Here is an 18,101-nt window from a genome sequence, read left to right on the forward strand (position 1 = left end):
GATAGGTGAGCTTCCTTCCAGCTCCCTCTTCTCTACACTCACTACAATAGTGACTTACAACATGGTAACAGGATGTGTGTGTGCGTGCGTGCGTGTGTCTCTTAAGTTCATGAGCAAAATGTGTGCACAATAAGCGAGACAAGGTTATGTGTGTGTGTGTGTGTGTGTGCACGCATGCACAAGTGGAAAAGAGAAACTAGGTTATGCAGACGTGCATTTATTTTGAAGATGTATTGAGTGGTGTGTGTCTTCTGGTTTCTACACTTCTGCCGCCACGTTTGTCCTCTGCTCTCCTGCCAGCACACTGGATAAATACATTCATTCAGAAAGGATTGATCTTTTGAAATGTGTGGACAGATGAGTTGTGAATACATTTCAATCAATGGTTCCCTCCCATTTCTTCCCCTTATAGTATCGACGCTGTGTGATTGATTTTCAGCCAGGACAGTCTAGGGCGTAAGGGAAGCTGGATAATCACACTTCATCACTTTTTCTTCATTTGTTCATCGACAACGTGGTGTTATTGGAGTTTACAGTATGGATTCCATCTCTCAGAGCCTGCAAGGTAAGAGGAGACAACTTCAACATTACTCTTACATTAGTGAAACTTTGAAAATATATAAGAAAGAAAGTAAAGCTGATCTTCGTATGGCCAATCAACGGAACTAAAAAAGCACACACATCTGGACGAGTAGACTTAACCTGCGTTCCAATCCCCATACTATCTACTATTTAGTACGCCAGAAAAAGATTTAGGATGTCCCAATCCATGCACGTCAATTGTAGCATGCTGAAAATACATTAATGCCCCACTAACTCCAATACAATGTTGGAGTTTTCGTCTTTACTCTTGACATTTCTCGTCATAATGAGAAAAAAAATCTTCCTTATCTGATTTTTTTTCTTCTCTCCTGTGGCCCTAAAACTCTTCTGTACTTAAGTATGTAGTATAGTAAACACAAAGAGTGTGTGATTTGGAACGCAGGGCTTGTTAAATTAAATGTAGTCTATTCCAGCACATGAAGTTATAATCAGTCCTGCTTTCATGAATGTTACAATGTTAACCTTGTTCTAGATGATGATTGAACTGAAGGCTATAGTTTGTGAAGTGGCTGTGGATAGGAGGTTTTCATAAAGACCTACTTCACCGGTGGAAATATGAAAGTGTATTGAACTCTGAGATCCTATGTAGTATCAATGTGCAAACATTTTAGAAATCGGTTCATCCTAGCCTGAGAAAAGGCAGAAAGAGTGTTTTATGGTCTCACTAGTTCTAGTTCCCATGTGTGACATCACACACGGTAAAATGTAGGGTTAGGATTAATAGGGCAGCTGGGCCAAGGGAAGACTGAGGGAAGAAAAACCTCATTCATTATATTATAATAGCGATTTTATAATGATAGAACGCCGGTTCTGTATGGGTGAAGTATTCCTTTAATACATCTGCCACTGGTAGTGTTGTAAACATATTACAATATTTGTTTTGTTAAATTAAGTAGTTTAGTTTGTAGGTCACGGTATAGAGCATGCAGAAAATGCTGCTATGATCCTTTATGTGACAAGTATGATGGCACAAACACAAATAGGCCTAGAAGTATTTGACTTTTTTATATAACAATGGGAAAACGTTTGGAACAGTCTATGAGGGGATGTGGAATCAATATGTATAAATAAAAAAAGTTGTGCTGAATCATATTTTTAATATCAGAGAGAGAGAGCAGTCATGCCCGAAATTATTCATACCCCTGGCAAATTTAGCATTTTGACTTAAACTTACTTTTATTCAACCAGCAAGTTTTTTTTTGATTGGGAATGACACGGGCTTCTCCCACAAGATAATACGACGATGTACAAGAGGCATTTTTTTTTAAGCTTTTATTTACATTTGAACAAAAAGTGGCATGTCCAAAATGATTCATACCCTTCTCAATAATCAATAGAAAAAGTCTTTATTGGCTATTACAGCAATCAAACACTTCCTATAATTGCTGGCCAGCTTTCTGCATGTCTCCACTGGTATTTTTGCAATGAGCTCCAACTCTTTCAGTTTGGAGGGTGTCACTGCCCTGATCTTTAGCTCCCTCCACAGATTCTCAATTGGATTCAAGTCAGGACTCTGGCTGGGCCACTGTAAAACGTTAATGTGTCTGTCCGCTAACTATTTCTTCACCACTCTTTCTTTGTGTTTTGGGTCGTTGAATAAAAGTAACTTTAAGTCAAAATTTGCCAGGGGTATGAATAATTTCGGGCTTGTACGTTCAGAGTGAAGTCAAGCGTAGGTTTGCTGTTAATTTAGGTGGAAGGTTAGTGAGTCATTTCAACCAGTCATTTTTAGCCTAAATGTTCTCACTCTTCCTTCCCTGATCTGACAGTGTTGACAGACAGAAGGAAGCATGAGTGAGTGAAGGTTTTGCTACAGTATCTGCAAACAATGCAAAGACCACAGGACCCTTTTGACAGTTTTTCAGTTTTTGCTTCAATCACTACTAACATGATTTTTGCTCAAATGTGCATTAGAGTAATACAGTACTAATGTATTGTTAGCCTCATAGCATAATTGCCTAAATCATATTTACTCTACTCTACTTTTACTCTACATCTACTCTATTCTACATCTACTCTACTCTATATCTACTTTACCCTACTCTATAACCCTTAAAATATGACTTTGGCAATTATGCTATTAGGCTAACGAAAAGTATATGTAGAGTAAAAGTAGAGTAGAGTAAATATGATTTAGGCAATTATGCTATGAGGCTAACGGAATGTGAGGTGGCTCTATACCAAAATCCTGTAAGGGTCAGGAGGAGAGTCTAAAGATGTAATGTCTGAATTCATCACAAGTCAACAGTTTCAATGTGATTTGTTTACTTTCACTTCTCCCTCACAGTAAATACGGCTTTAAACAATTCAGGATTTAAAAGTGGACAATAAAAAAATAAAATAAAATAAATAAGAATTTCCCATTCCACACAAATGGGGCAGGATAAGCTTGGTAATACACATACTGTGTGTGTGTGTGGGGGGGGGGGGGACCATGGGGTTTGGTTAGTATCGGCACTAGCTCTGCCTGAAGCTTGCTGGTCTGTTTGGGCTTTGATAGCCATGGGGTAGGAACGAGTAAGTAAGCATGTTTTCGTGTGTGTGTGTGTGTGTGTCATCTGAGCAGATGAGATCTCGGAGTTGCTGCGGCCTCACAGAGTGTGTGTGTTGACCCCTGTCCTTCTCAACAGTCAGCCCTGTGCGAGAGCGGCCAACAGGTTTGTGGTGAGTGAAGGGCAACTCCCCCCTCCGGGACCATGCATACTTTCCATCTAATGTACCCTGTGTACCAATCCCCATACTTCCCTACTATTTAGTATGACAGAAAAAGATTTAGGATGTCCCAATACATGCATATCAATTGCAGTATGCTGAAAATACATAAATGCCCCACTGACTCCGATAGCATTTTGTGGTATTCATCTTTATTCTTGACATTTCTCGACATAATGAAAAAAAAACTTCCTTATCTGATTTGTTTCTCTCTCCTGTGGTGCTAAAACTCTTCTGTACTTTAGTATGTAGTGTAGTAAAAAGAAAGAGTATGCATGTGATTTGGAACGCAGGGACAATAAACCTGCTTATAAAGCTAACATGCAGTAACCATGATTCCCCAGCAGGGCGAGCTAAAGCTGTGCCAGTCCCTTCATTAATAACGTCTTTGTCTCTCTCTCTTTTTCTAAGGCGCTGAGTCTATGGAGAGGTTACCTCATTACGAGCATGCAACCTGTCAGGGTAAATCACAACTCAAATGTTCAATCAATCATGTATTTAAACCATGCCAACTACACCCACATCCATTTGCACATTTTATTAAAAATAAAAAAGGTATGAGAGAGTTTGCAAAGTTATTAGAGACCTACTTCACCGGTGGGAATATGAAGGTGTATTTAACTCATGTAGTAGTATAAATGTGCAAACATTTTAGAAATCGGTTCATCCTAGCCTGAGAAAAGGCAGAAAGAGTATTCTATGGTCTCACTGTCTAACCCTACATTTTCCCATTTGTGACATCACACATGGTAGAATGTCGGGCTAGAATTAACAGGACAGCTGGGCCAAGGGAAGACTGAGGAAAGACTGAGGGAAGAAAAACCATTCATTGTGTTATAATAGTGATTTTATAATGATAGAACGCTGGTTCCGTGTGGGTGAAGTATTCCTTTAAGATATTGGATATCTGGACTTTTTTTAAACTAAACTTTTTCTTGTTTTATAAATCAATAGATAGTTTGACCTGGATAGAAGACATTCTACCAACTCTTCTATGCCAGTTACATGTCAGTGTCCTTGTGTACAGGTAGACAGCACCTTCAGCTACCTGGAGATTTGCTCCATCACCATCCACAGTCTCTCACAGGTACACTCCTTGCATGTCATTCTTATCAAAATCACACATACTATTTAATCTATTTAATTTCTCTCATTTTCTATCACATATATTTTTACCCATTCCATTTGTACATCCTGATTTTTCTATTCAGTTAAATTACTTGATGTATTTTCAAACGAAAAAAATAAACGTGACTAAGATGATAATCATAATGAACATTTTGAAATATTATTAAATATCTCCAATTTGAAAAAGACGTCAAACTTAAAGAGTAAGTATGATGCGTGTCTGATGTAGTAGTGTGTGTATGTTGCAGATCGTGCTGCAGACAGACAGGCAGACTCTGTCCTTCAGTGTGCTGGCGCTTGAGGAGCTCGAGGCAGTGCTCACTCACTTGATCTGGTCACTCAAGAGGATCTTCCCTGACTCCTCTCCAGGGTGGGGCTATATGGGTTTTCTCAATAGGTTTTCTCAATACGCACCAATGAGCAGATAAGCTAATCATTCCTATTCTACACTGTATTTTCAATCTCAGTCATCGCCGGTCTTTTTGGGTTCCTTCCAGATGCAGAAAAATAGTTCATTGAGAATCAGGTTAAACAAGGTCACATTGCAAACAGACGGTGGAAGGACATCTTGTATTTTATTGTGTTTTATTTGACATTGACATTGCAATATCATTGGACGAACCAGATGCATTGTTTTCAGTGTATTAGCATAAATGCTAGTTTTCAACACCTGTTCACAGGAGGCTTTTTAAAAACAACAAAAAAACTAAACAAGACAGAAACAAGATCAAGCACTGATGAGGGAAAAACTGATAATTAAAAGAATAAAAATGCAGTATACAATGGAGTACAGAGCAGCAATATAATGATAGTCAAATATGTACATAGAGTAAAGCAAAGGCAGCATGATCAGACAATGAATCAGTTGTAGTTTTGCTGTGTGATGTGTATGGAAGCTCGTGGCTGCCATCCTCTGACTCAAACATATCCATGAGCTTGACGTTTGTGTCTCAATACTTTGTTTTTTGACCAAGTAAATAGCAGCTTAACCAATGCCACAGCCCTTTACTGTCAAGTGCTAATTAGCTAAATGTGAGAATACTAACACACATGTTAAACTAAGATGGTGAACATGGTGAACATTATACCAGCTATGTGTTTGCATTATCCTCATGTGGCTGAAAGCAGCACTGCGTGCTAGTATGTGACAGAGCCACTGGCATGTAGGCCTACTGTTAAACTATCATTTGAAAGAGAAACTGATAGTGTTATTCCAGCATAACGACACAAGCCTACGTCAGGTACTACGCTTTATTACTCTGTTTTTTTTCCTACTGCGGTTGTCGCCTAATTTTTCACCATAAATGTGTTTGCATCCATGCGACTGAATCAGTTTGCCATTTTGCATTAATAAACAACATCTGGCAAGTTTTTCGAGCAACACTTATCAGAAGTGGCGAGCGATCTTCAATAAAATAACCTTTAGTTTTTACTTGCTTTTCAGTTTGGGCAAAGAGATTTTCATAGGTCGATGTAAGTTCTCTAAGGGCTGGCTTCAGAACCACTTATTTATATAATAAGCATCCAACTATTTGTCAAATATAGACTGAAAATCTACTGAGAATCCTGGAAATTTGAGTCAGGAAGAGTATGTTATTTTGAAATGTAAAATGTGTAGGGAACCTGTACACAGCATGGCACATGATGAAACAGTTGATGATTGTCCTTCACTCTTCAGAAAGCTGATCAAGAGCACTGCTCCAGATCTCCAGCTCAGACTGCTCACACTGACCAGTATGATAGAGGAGCAGCTCAGCAGTCAGCCTGGCCCCTGTGGTATGTGCTAGCATTCACACTAACAGCATATGGAGTGCTTACACATAAAACATATAAATATCACAAATATATATATATAAATAATAATATAATTAAATATCATAAATTAAATATGACATGGAAGGAGGGATTTGTTAACTTGTCATCCTCTGAGAAAACATTTTAAGACACTATTGTCAGATTCTTAAAGTTTGAGTCAGCGATTCTAATCCACATCAGTTTTTTGTCAAAATCAGTGAATATCTCCTCACTGTCAGCTTAGCTGTGTGTTTATACACAGCCCAGGCTCCTTAAACAGGTATGTAAACAAAGGGAGTTGGACTGACATGCATTATAGTAACAACAATCCAAAGCTTTCTCTGGGAATGCCTGACTCAAGCTATATCAATTGACCATCATCACCTGGTATGAACACCTTGGGGTTTAAGATAAGATGTATATCTCTTTAAATTCATTAATTCATTAGTCAAGGGCAGATGGTTGACTTAATTGTGTCTGAAGGAAGCTGATGTGTTCAGAATAGATAGTCCCTTTGTTCCAATCCCCATACTTCTCTACTATTTAGTATGCCAGAAAAAGATTTAGGATGTCCCAATACATGCACGTCAATTGTAGTATGCTGAAAATACATAAATGCCCCACTAACTCCAATAGCATTTTGGAGTATTCCTCTTCCTTCTTGACATTTCTTGACATAATGAAAAAAGAATCTAACTTATCTTATTTTTCTTTCCCTCCTGTGGCCCTTAAACTCTTCTGCACTTTAGTATGTAGTGTAGTAAAAAGAAGAAAGTATGTGATTTGGAACGCAGGGAGTATGTATATATGTGTGTCCCTCAGGAGGATTCTCTGATACGTATGCTGCCCTGTGTGAATTCAATGAGCTGCCGTTTAGGGAGGAGATTCAGTGGGTAAGTCGACTCTTAATATTAATAGAATTATTATGCCATTTGTACCGCGTTTTACAAAGACCTATTTAATTAGCCATTAACTTCTTTATTTAAGGCCACGTGACAATGACCAAATGCTGTGAGCACTGGTGTATTCAAATAAAGCATGTCTTACTGTTTGAATGGCAGGATGTGCACAACATCTACTACATCAACAACCGCAGACAGTTCAAGCTGCAGGACTTCAGCCACTTAGAGAGCCGGTGAGAGACAGTGCAGTTAAAGGTTTTTAACACACAAGTAAAACAATGGTTGAAACTGAATAAACCCTGTGAACATTGACCCTCACACACACACACACACACACACACACACACACACACACACACACACACAAACATTGATCATTGTCCTTGTTTTTGTCTTTATGTCTCCTGTATATTATGTCTTCTGTTTTTTTATTTGTGTGTAACTTTTAGTAAAGGCCTAACCAGGGACAGGGGTTGCAAATTAGTCTTGACTAGAAACCTGTATGCATGGCACCTATTTTATATTTTATATGAAACAATGTACAATGTATTTGTCCCTGCTCAATAAACTTCTAAATAAAAAATAAATAGAAAAAGTGCTGCTTGATCCACATTGTTTTACGCTCTGCTCTGCTCTCAGGGACTTAGCATTAGCAGTCGCAGCTCTGTCCTTCAACCAGTGGTTTACCAAGATCTACTGCAAAGACCTTAAACTGGTACAGTCTCTTATTCATTCATTTTGTATGTGTTCTTCTCTTGTTAAAATCGAATTAAAGAGTTTTAACTTTTGAATAAAAAAACGATGTAACTCACACTATCAATGAAAAGTCTGCAGGTACATGAAAGACAGATTCTAATCAAATCCCATTATGTGTCAACAATTGCCCCACACACTGACTAAAAGTACAAGTGGCACAATGTGCAAAAATAATCAATCTATACTCAATTTATAAAGACTAGTGCGGTGCCCGTAGGAAGCAGGTCTGCTGTGTGTCACTCAGCAGACCTGCTGTGTGTCACTCATTTCAAGCTTTGGTCGCAGCAGCCAATCAAATCAGAGGGAGGAGGGGTTTAGCCGGAGACTACTTCATGCCGCTTCATGCCCGTCGTTACTGTGGCCTTCAGTGTGCGCATGTATTCTCCGCCAGCATGATATACATATGATAACTCCTACATATTTGGTCCAAAACTTCATAATGATGGATCAAAGGATGCACACCTTTGTGCCGTGCACAAGCAATATCCGGAAGCTCAGGCCGATCTGACTAACAGTGAGAGAGATATGCGAGTCACAGACAGACAGACAGATGTTTCTTGCTTTATAGATAGATAACACAAGATTAAACAAAAAATGATGCCTCTGTTTTGTGATGTTGGCACATGTGATATTTTCCAATTTTTTATTACACAAGTCTCCCCTAGATCACAGAATCTATCGGAGCACATTGGTCTGAGCTGCACTATGGCCCTGCAGTTTACACACGTGTACAACCATCCAAATAAAATGTATTAACATCAGACTGTGTGTGCGTTTGTGTGTGTGTGTTCCCGATGAAGGGTTTTTTACTGGGAGTTTTTTCTCAGCCGAGCTAAGGGTGTAAGGGCAGGGTGTCATACTGTATGGAATGTAAAGCCCACTGAGGCAAATGTCTATTTGTGATATCGGGCTATACAAATAAAACAGATTTGATTTGTGTGTGTGTTTGTCTTCAGTCAACAGATGTCCAGCAGCAGCTGACCTTCCTGCTGTCCAGGTCTCCCAGCCTGGAGCAGCTCTCACTGGAGAACACTGGACTCAAACCGTGAGTGTGTGTGTGTGTGTGTGTGTGTGTGTGTGTGTGTGTGTGTGTGTGTGTGTGTGTGTGTGTGTGTGTGTGTGTGTGTGTGTGTGTGTGTGTGTGTGTGTGTGATACTTGTATTGCTGACCATTTGAAACTGAAAAAGCCTCCAGTTATTGCATCATTTGAACTGTTTCATGAAGCATGGGGCCGCTCGGCATTATCCAGACAACAATATGATTGATCTGATGAAGCAATGTTTTCTCCGCTGCAACTACATGCACATAACATAACAAAATAACAAAGGCAGGTGTGTTTGGAGATGCCCACACACTCCTTGCACCCACTGAGCACCATTTTGCTGCCCACTTTGTCCACTTGACCGTTGACTAGAATAGGGTCCAGAGTGTGCCCGCCAGGGTTGCTGTCCAAGGTGCTGATCCCAGAACATTCAGTATTGCAGCTGTGCACAATTCATGCTGCTATACCTGGCCAGAATGAACCTTTACCGCACACTGTTTATTCTGGGGACCAGTCAGTTTTGTCAGCTGATGCTTTGAATGAATACATTGTCAAAATGGAACCAAGCAACACTGAACCAAAAGTGTTGGTTATAAATAGGGTAATTGTACCTCAAGAAAGATTGAGAATACAGTTTTTTACATGTGAAGTCGAATTTAAATTGTGGTTTGTGGGTATTGATTGAGAGAGAGAGTCACCTTGTTATTCTTCTGCAGAGACTTTGCAATCAAGATGGCAGGTGCCCTGCATGAGCACACCTCCTCTACACTGCAGTACATTAACCTCTCAGGAAACCCAATCGAGGACAAAGGTGAGCTTTGTATATATGACGTCCGAGTGGTATAAGCACAGTATCAAATCAAATACATTTTATTTGTATAACCCAATATGTCACAAATAGACATTTCCCTCAGTGGGCTTTACATTCCATACAGTATGACACCCTGCCCTTAGACCCTTAGCTCGGCTGAGGAAAAACTCCCAGTAAAAAATTGAGAAATCTCAGGGAGAGTTGACAGAGTAAAGGGATCCCTCTCCCAGGACGGACATCCTGCAATAGATGTCATAAGTAGAGAAAAATCACGAAAGAATCCACTCCCAGTATGAGAATAGAACAGTTGGTCTCTAAGCCATGTTCCATCTTGAGCCAAGGGACCATTTTACAATTTGCCTTTCTCTGTGAAGCTATGTGAAATAGTAAGACTGTGAGACTGCAGTGTTTAGCTTGAATAAAACTGTCCATCTTCTCACAGCTAGCATGCAGCTCATTCAATTTACACAAATGACAAAATATTAAAAAGCCATGCATATTGTTTGAAGTTAGAATTTTGATTCTTCCCTGCACTAAACTTGGGACAGGAAAGTGTCTGGTAAACATCTTTACTTGTTTGTGAAGCTGGGCTCAACAGTGGGAAGGCATTCACACTAGCAGCTCAAGAGAAATGGCAAATAGATTGTTATTACAAAAGTATCAGGAGGCAAAATAAACATGACTGCCAGGTAACCTGACAGTAAGTTCAGCTGTTACAGTAAAAACTCAAAGTGTCTTTGAGTGCCTAGAAAAGCACTGGTACGGCCGACCATACCTGGCTGGTTAATCGGTCGCCAACAAAGACAGACAACAACAAAACCAAAATTGAAGCTCCAACAATGGACTCACTTTATTAAATTAATCCCAAAACTCACGTTTACTGGAGGGCTGTAAAACCAAAGTGGAGCAGCCGCAGTTGGACTGCTTGGTCCAGGACTTCCTCCTCCTAAACTAAAGGTTTTTTACTGGGAGTTTTTTCTCAGCCGAGCTAAGGGTGTAAGGGCAGGGTGTCATACTGTATGGAATGTAAAGCCCACTGAGGCAAATGTCTATTTGTGATATCGGGCTATACAAATAAAACTGATTTGATTTTGATTTGAAACTATACCCCAAACCCTCTAACTAGAACCAAACCTACAGATAACCTAACTAACAACCCTCCATTTAATAAACTAAGAACGTAAACAAGAATAAGCACAAGCTGCACGTCATGCGGTCTGGAACTGTGTCCGGGGCATGGCCATGCCTCAAGTAGCCCCCATGCACTGCATCCCAAACCCCCTGGAAAATGACACCTGAATCCATCAGACTCACTAGACGGGGGCAAGACATCACATAAAATGAATGACTGAGACGCGGGTGTATCCCTCAAAATAGTCACAGGCACTTGTTCCCCTTCCCACGTTAAAAACAATTTGGCCCTTCATCAAGAATGGTGCATAGATGTCTAGCTCCGACTCCCGAAACTCAGTTTCAGAATTATTATTATTATTATTATTATTATTATTATTATTATTATTATTATTATTATTATTATTATTATTATTATTATTATTATTAATATGTTCATGGATACAAGAAATGGCGATTGTATACGCCTTTTAAATGAAGATTAGTGATTTAATAATAAAATAAGGTGCACTTTTGAAAAGCTGACATGTTAGTTTAAATTTGAATTCATGCTGGATTTGTAGAGAAAGTGTATTTTGTGTGTGTGTGTGTTCTCATTCCTAGGTGTCATAGCTCTCAGTCAGGAGCTGGGAGATCTGGCTGAAGGACTCAAGCACCTTTCTCTGTCCCGGGTATCAATGACTGCTAAAGGTACACACACACACAGCTAGACATTGGAAAAGTATAGATACAGTATGTAGGATATATAAAGTGGACGTGGACCTCAGACACTTCACCCCTTCTAAGTCCCGCTGTTTTCCATCCTATTCCTCTATCTCAGAATGAATGAGTGAAAGTGTGATGGTGGGACTTGCAGCCTGCAACCATCAATGTCATAACAAACTGAATGCAATTATTTCACAAAATGCCTGTTGGAGCTATTCAGTTGTACGATTTAATTATAAAACATTTGTTTAGTTTGTTGACTTGAAAATAATTTGATTATTTTATGTTTATTTTCTCGTTTGTATTATAAGTTAAAGTTAATTTGAGTTTGTTTATGCTTTTGTTTTGAAATTATTGGCCAGCTGTGGTGCACCAGGTGCCTATATACAGTATAGAGGTAGGCAGGCATGGGTAGGGTCATGGTTTTTTACCAGCTGTACGAGAGAGACAAAGGAGATGAGGTGGCCAGTTCCCACTGTTGCACATTTGTTTTGTTTGCTTGTAAGATCGGAAAATAAATCTTCAGACACGCAAAATCCTGACTGGACAGTTGACTCTTTCCCCTGCACTCTGTAAGATTTGTCCCCCTGGTGCCTCAGTGGCTATTTTGTTTGATCTCTGTATTTTCAAGTTATTGTTTTATTGAGGACAAATCGCCACTACAATGCCCTTTACGTCCAGTTATTGTCCTCCTACAGCATGTATGTGTTTTGCAGGTGTCGGTTGTCTGAGTCAGGTGTTATCCTCCACTCAGCTGTTGTCCGAGTCTCTCACCCACCTGGACCTGTCTGCTAACCCAGGCAGCCTGCTCTCTGAAGAGGCCACGGTATACACTCTGCTCTGTGTGTGTATTGGCTTTCATGTAACATGTTGTGGATTCAATCAGATATTAAAGCTAAAGTGTGTAACTTTTTCTATGTCAATTAATGTCAGTTACATTCAAGCATTTAAAAGTGAAGCTATAATTTCGCATGTTTGGGATGAAACCAGGTGGTCCGGAAGGGAAAATAAGGGTGATGGTAAAAAAACTGAGCAAAAAGTGTTTAGAATAATCTATAAATAAAAATACACTATTTTAATTGGTCATTTACAACAATAGCCGCATAACAAATATTCAGTGTGTGGGGAATTACATTTATTTTATTTTTTTAGCAACAAGTGTGCACGCTCTGCAGCAAACTATGACTGAACATCTTACACATATGCTACAGTATCCATTGTGTGTGTGTGTGTGTGTGTGTGTGTGTGTGTGTGTGTGTGTGTGTGTGTGTGTGTATTTCTTGCAGTTTCTCTTCAAATTCTTCTCCAGTACTAACGCTCTGTCTCATCTGGACCTTAGTGATACCAACTGCCCTCTGGATACGGTCAGTATCAAACGATGTATTCAACACTTGACTGGAAACAGGGGACACGTTCTAGAGCCCATTATAAAAAAAACACTGGTAATACTTTATAATAATGTGACTAAGCCCCGAGGTGAGCTCCTCACCTTATCTCTAAGGGAGACACCAGCCCCCCTCCTGAGAAAACCCACGATCCAGTTCTTAGGGTCATGACCCAGCATTCATGGCCATAGGTGAGGGTGGGAACAAAGATCCACCGGTAGATCAAGAGCTTTTCCTTCCTGCTCAGCTCTCTGTTCGTTACAACGGTGACGTAGAGCTAGTGCGATTCCGCCCCCTGCTGCTCCGATTCTCCGGCCAAACTCACGCTCCATTGTTCCCTCACTCGCAAACAAGACCCCGAGGTACTAGGAACTCCTTCACTTGGGGTACGGACTGATTCCCTAACTGGAGCAGACAATCTCCACAGGAAACCAGTTCGACTTACTACAGAGAAAATCCGGACACCGCTCTCTCGCTTTGAGTTTACAGATATTAGATGGCCATGAGAAGGGATCCCCACAACCTCTACTCCCACAGCCCTCCCCCCCACAGTATCTCCCAGTCATACGCCTTCTCCAGATCCACAAAAACGGATCAGCATTGACTTGAGTGTGGTGTCTTGAGAGGGAATATGTAAATAGACCAATTTCAATGTAGCCTTGTGTTTATTGACAAACAACTCAACTTAACTTAACTTGTTAAACTGTCACTGCTTGCTAAATAAACAGTTTATAGACTATGTAATGCATCTTAAACAATAGCAGAGCCTCTATTCTTTAGCTACGCCACTGTTGTTCATTTTGTATTGACATTTCTCAACACAAGACTTACTGATTAAAACTTTCTCCCACAGTTATTTGTGTCCCTATCGGCTGGATGTTGTTACAAACTCATTCACCTGAACCTGGCCAGGAATCCTTTCAGCCACAGGTAGCGCCTTCTAATAACGTATGTCGTCCTCAGTATTTGAGATGTTAGACCAGTGAAGTTGCCATCCTGTCTGCATTTTTAGTATAGTCAGTAGTGTTGCATTAATTCTCCATATACTGTATATTTGCACAATAATCTCAGATCAAATCTCATCTCAATGCTAAGTGTTGTACTGTATATACAGTACTGTGCAAAAGTTTTAGGCAGGTGTGGAAAAAAACTGTAAGCTAAGAATGCTTTGAAAAGTATAAATAATAATGGTTTATTTTGATCATTTAAAAAAAATGCTAAGTAAGGGAAAAGGGTACACTGTAAGAAATTTCCCTGGAAAAAAACATTAATCAACTGGCAGCAGGGTTGCCATTTTAATACTGTTAAATGAACATTATTTTACTGTCACTAAAATTGACAGGATTATACTGTTAATGAAAAAAGGGATGAACCTGGACTAAATGTTTGTTATGTTTTTTGCACCGTGAGCGAAGGGGATGTTATATTTCATTGGGCAGATCTGTTTCATTCCATATGTAAGTTTACTATGTCCCCTATTTGTTCAAATGCTAAACACAGAGATCAGCTTCTGTTTGTTACTTCAAGACACTTTTTACAATATATCAAGTTCAATGGAATGATTAATTTATATTGCAAATTGTCTCCTGAGTTGAACTAGGGATCTTGCTTAAGATTTCCACAAACCGTTTGTTATAACCAAAAATAACGGTTAGTTCACACAGAAATGTTTTATTTAAACAAAATGCATAGTGACGTAATGGAGTGAAACATCCCCTTTACTGAGGGTGCAAATAGCAACATAACAAACGTTTAGTCCAGTGCAAGTCATTGTGGGAAAGGGGGCGTCTCTACAATACACTTTGTTGAGCTTACTTGATTTATCGAAGGCAATCCGTTTCCTTCATTCTACTGAGTAAACATAACTTCAGACTAACTTGGTTTAATTATGTTAACTGCACTTTCGATTTCCAAGTAAATATAACTCAACTTTAAGTAAACTTAACCAGAGGATATAAAGTAAACAACACTTATTAGTTAAGATGTGGATGGATGAGGATTAATGAAGAAAATTGTATAAGCTTCACATGTGCAGGCAGCTCATGTCAAGTTGTCCCTTCTAAGTTTGATGGTAAATTAACAGCAAAGTTCAGTATTTTTGAAAAACATTACCGTTCCGTAACATAACAGCAAAGGACTGTAATTTAACAGACTGCCTTTTATATTAACAGTTAAATGCTGTTTTTATAAATAACAGGTTAATGCTGTTGAAATCCTGCTGTAAATTTACAGCAATTGTTTACAGTGTAGTTATACTGGATAAGCAAGGTCTCTCCCTCCCAGACATAGATTTCAAAGCAGACTGGGGTTTCAAGATGTGCTGCTCTTTTGACGAAGCACAAAGAAACGGGCAACGTTTACGATCGTAGACGCAGCGGTCGGCCAAGGAAACTTAGTGCAGCTTATTTCCCTTCGAAATTGGAAGATGTCCAACAGTGCCATCAGCTCAGAACTGGCAGAAACCAGTGGGACCCAGGTAAACCGGCGACTGTGGCTCAGGTGGTAGAGCGGGTCGGCCGATGATCAAAGGGTTGGCGGTTCGATCCCCCCCTGCCACCTGTGTCATTGTTGTGGTGTCCTTGGGCAAGACACTTCACCCACCTTGCCTCGTGTGAATGTCCATAGTTAGCTTGCTATCGGTGTATGAATGTGTGTGTGTGAATGGTAACTTGTAAATGGGAACAGGTCTCCCTTGCAGAAGAGTCTCCGGCCTCAATGGGATTTACCTGTATAAATAAAGGTTAAAAAAAAACACATCTACTGTCCGGACAAGTCTGGCCAGAAGTGGTCTTCATGGACACCATGTCAAGCAACTCGACTATGCACAGAAACAGGTACTCTGGACTGATGAGTCAAATGTGACTGAAGCAGAAGGCATTTGTTGACTGAAGGGCTGGAGAGCGGTACACTAATGAGTGTCTGCAGAAAACAGTGAAGCATGGTGGAGGTTCCTTGCAAGTTTCTGCAAATGGAGTTGGATATTTGGTCAGGTTTAATGGTGTCCTAAATGCTGAGAACAGTAGATGGGTGTTCCTGGGTCCCACTGGTTTCTGCCAGTTCTGAGCTGACGACACTGCTGTATTTAGATATATCTTCTGTTCATTCACTGCATTTTGTTAATCTATGAAAATAAACTATTAAAACTTTTTTCACACCTGCCTGAAACTTTTACACAGTACTGTATGTGTGTAGCTTTTCAATGCAATCCCAATCATTGTTTAAGTTACCTGCTACTCCCTCTCTAGGGTCTTGGTCTTATTTACTCCTGTGCAAAAAAACAGTAACAAGCAGCAGATAATGCCAATTATCCCATTTGGTAAAGGAAATACAACAATATCTGTGTCTGTGTGTGTGTGTGTGTGTGTGTGTGTGTGTGTGTGTGTGTGTGTGTGTGTGTGTGTGTGTGTGTGTGTGTGTGTGTGTGTGTGTGTGTGTGTGTGTGTGTGTGTAGAAAGGTGCGGGAGGTGACCAGGAGCATTGGAGAGTTCTTCAGTCAGAGCTGTGAGCTCAAATACGTGGGCCTCTCTGCAACCAAATTACCTCCACAAGCTCTCAGGTGTGTTCAGTCCCTACACATACAACCATTTTTTTTTGTAATTAGTATTTTATTGAGTTTTTATACACCACTGTTACATTGTAATCAACATTGTAGTCAACATTACAATTGACATCTTACCAATTATCCCTTAGTGAGGTTACATTTTTGAACACATACAACCGTTTTAATTATTTTTCATTTTGTTTTTGCCTTGAAAATGATTCTTGATCGTACAAGTTTTATTTTAGATGTCATAATCTTAATTCAAGTGCCACTTACAAACATATTATCTTAAATCTGCCAAACTCTACCTGTAACTGTTTGAATTAGGCTATATTGTACTTTCACTCATTTCATTGTATTTCCAGCCATTCTACATCTCTCTCTAAATGTTTAATAGTGGTTTTCCCTTTATCAGTTGTTGTTGATATATTTGGATTGTATATTGTGTTTGTGTTGTTGTTTTTTTGCTTTGCATTTGTTTGACTCAATATCATTGAAAATGAGGGTCACCCCTCAACTGATCTTTTGAGTATAAATTAAGATTAAATTAAGAAATAAATGAAAATCAACTTGCAAGCTAAGATGCATGTGAAGTCCTAGAACAGGCCAGTGAGCACACCTGAAGTTCAACTGAATTAAATATTTTGTCTGCTACAGCAAACATACATGAGCTCTGTGAATCCCCTGCCCTTTGTTCTATGTGCTCATTTTTATTTTTTGGGTTATCTTCAGATTAAATCGAAATCAAATCAGTTTTATTTGTATAGCCCGATATCACAAATAGACATTTGCCTCAGTGGGCTTTACATTCCATACAGTATGACACCCTGCCTTTACACCCTTAGCACGGCTGAGAAAAAACTCACAGTAAAAAACCCTTTATCGGGATTAAAAAAAAATTGAGGGAGAGTTGGCAGAGTAAGGGATTACTCTCCCAAGACGGACATACTGCAATAGATGTCATAAGTAGAGAAAATCATAAAGGAGTCAATCATTGACCTGGGGCCTATTGCATAAAACTAGGATAAGGGATTAACCTAGGATATTTCGGTTATCCTGGCTTGCGTTAGCCATGATCCGGTTGCATAAAAGTGGAGGGACATAAATTACCCTGGAGATTTATCCTTTACGTTTAGCCTGGTCGGGACCAGGCTAAACGTAAAGGATAAACTTATTCTGTTGCCTGATTGGCTCAGTCAGCTGTCACTCCGATCTGAAATCAAGGTGTTTAACAGTTATTCCATGATCTTCTGTGTATTGCTTTATTTTCATTAGCCTGTTTTAAGGTACCACATAAAGGACTGCATTGTCATTTAGTTAAATAGTCCTTCTTTTTTATTTATTTAACCTGAACCATTTATAATTAACTTAATTATAATTAGATTAAGATGCAATGATATAAATTACAATAATTGATGTTCAATATTGCAGGCTATATTTATACAATTGATTATCGATGGAAGATGACGTTGCAAGTGTGGGTCAAATAAATTCACTTTGTACTTATCACTATATCGAGGTGCATCTAAAACAAAATTCAATATCAATGAAAAATTCCTTTGTTCTGTAATTGAATTCAAAAAGTGAAACT

General features: G+C 39.3%; 1 protein-coding gene across 1 annotated transcript in view; it reads left to right on the forward strand.

Annotated features, from left to right (window-relative positions):
* Window positions 1-3,105: 3,105 nt before the first annotated feature.
* Window positions 3,106-18,101, forward strand: part of carmil2 (capping protein regulator and myosin 1 linker 2) — a gene marked incomplete at both ends in the record, with an annotated part of 44,326 nt that continues 29,330 nt past the window's right edge. The window contains 16 exons of the mRNA XM_080027702.1: window positions 3,106-3,110; window positions 3,234-3,267; window positions 3,727-3,777; window positions 4,343-4,402; window positions 4,692-4,813; window positions 6,122-6,219; window positions 7,060-7,130; window positions 7,299-7,372; window positions 7,779-7,854; window positions 8,852-8,940; window positions 9,654-9,748; window positions 11,483-11,569; window positions 12,301-12,410; window positions 12,871-12,948; window positions 13,823-13,899; window positions 16,421-16,525. Coding sequence (XP_079883828.1) covers window positions 3,106-3,110; window positions 3,234-3,267; window positions 3,727-3,777; window positions 4,343-4,402; window positions 4,692-4,813; window positions 6,122-6,219; window positions 7,060-7,130; window positions 7,299-7,372; window positions 7,779-7,854; window positions 8,852-8,940; window positions 9,654-9,748; window positions 11,483-11,569; window positions 12,301-12,410; window positions 12,871-12,948; window positions 13,823-13,899; window positions 16,421-16,525 — 1,232 coding nt within the window. The remainder of the gene's footprint in view (window positions 3,111-3,233; window positions 3,268-3,726; window positions 3,778-4,342; window positions 4,403-4,691; window positions 4,814-6,121; window positions 6,220-7,059; window positions 7,131-7,298; window positions 7,373-7,778; window positions 7,855-8,851; window positions 8,941-9,653; window positions 9,749-11,482; window positions 11,570-12,300; window positions 12,411-12,870; window positions 12,949-13,822; window positions 13,900-16,420; window positions 16,526-18,101) is intronic.

Source organism: Ammodytes marinus (genome assembly GCF_949987685.1).
Source record: "Ammodytes marinus genome assembly, chromosome: 5".
Classification (NCBI taxonomy): Eukaryota; Metazoa; Chordata; class Actinopteri; order Uranoscopiformes; family Ammodytidae; genus Ammodytes; species Ammodytes marinus.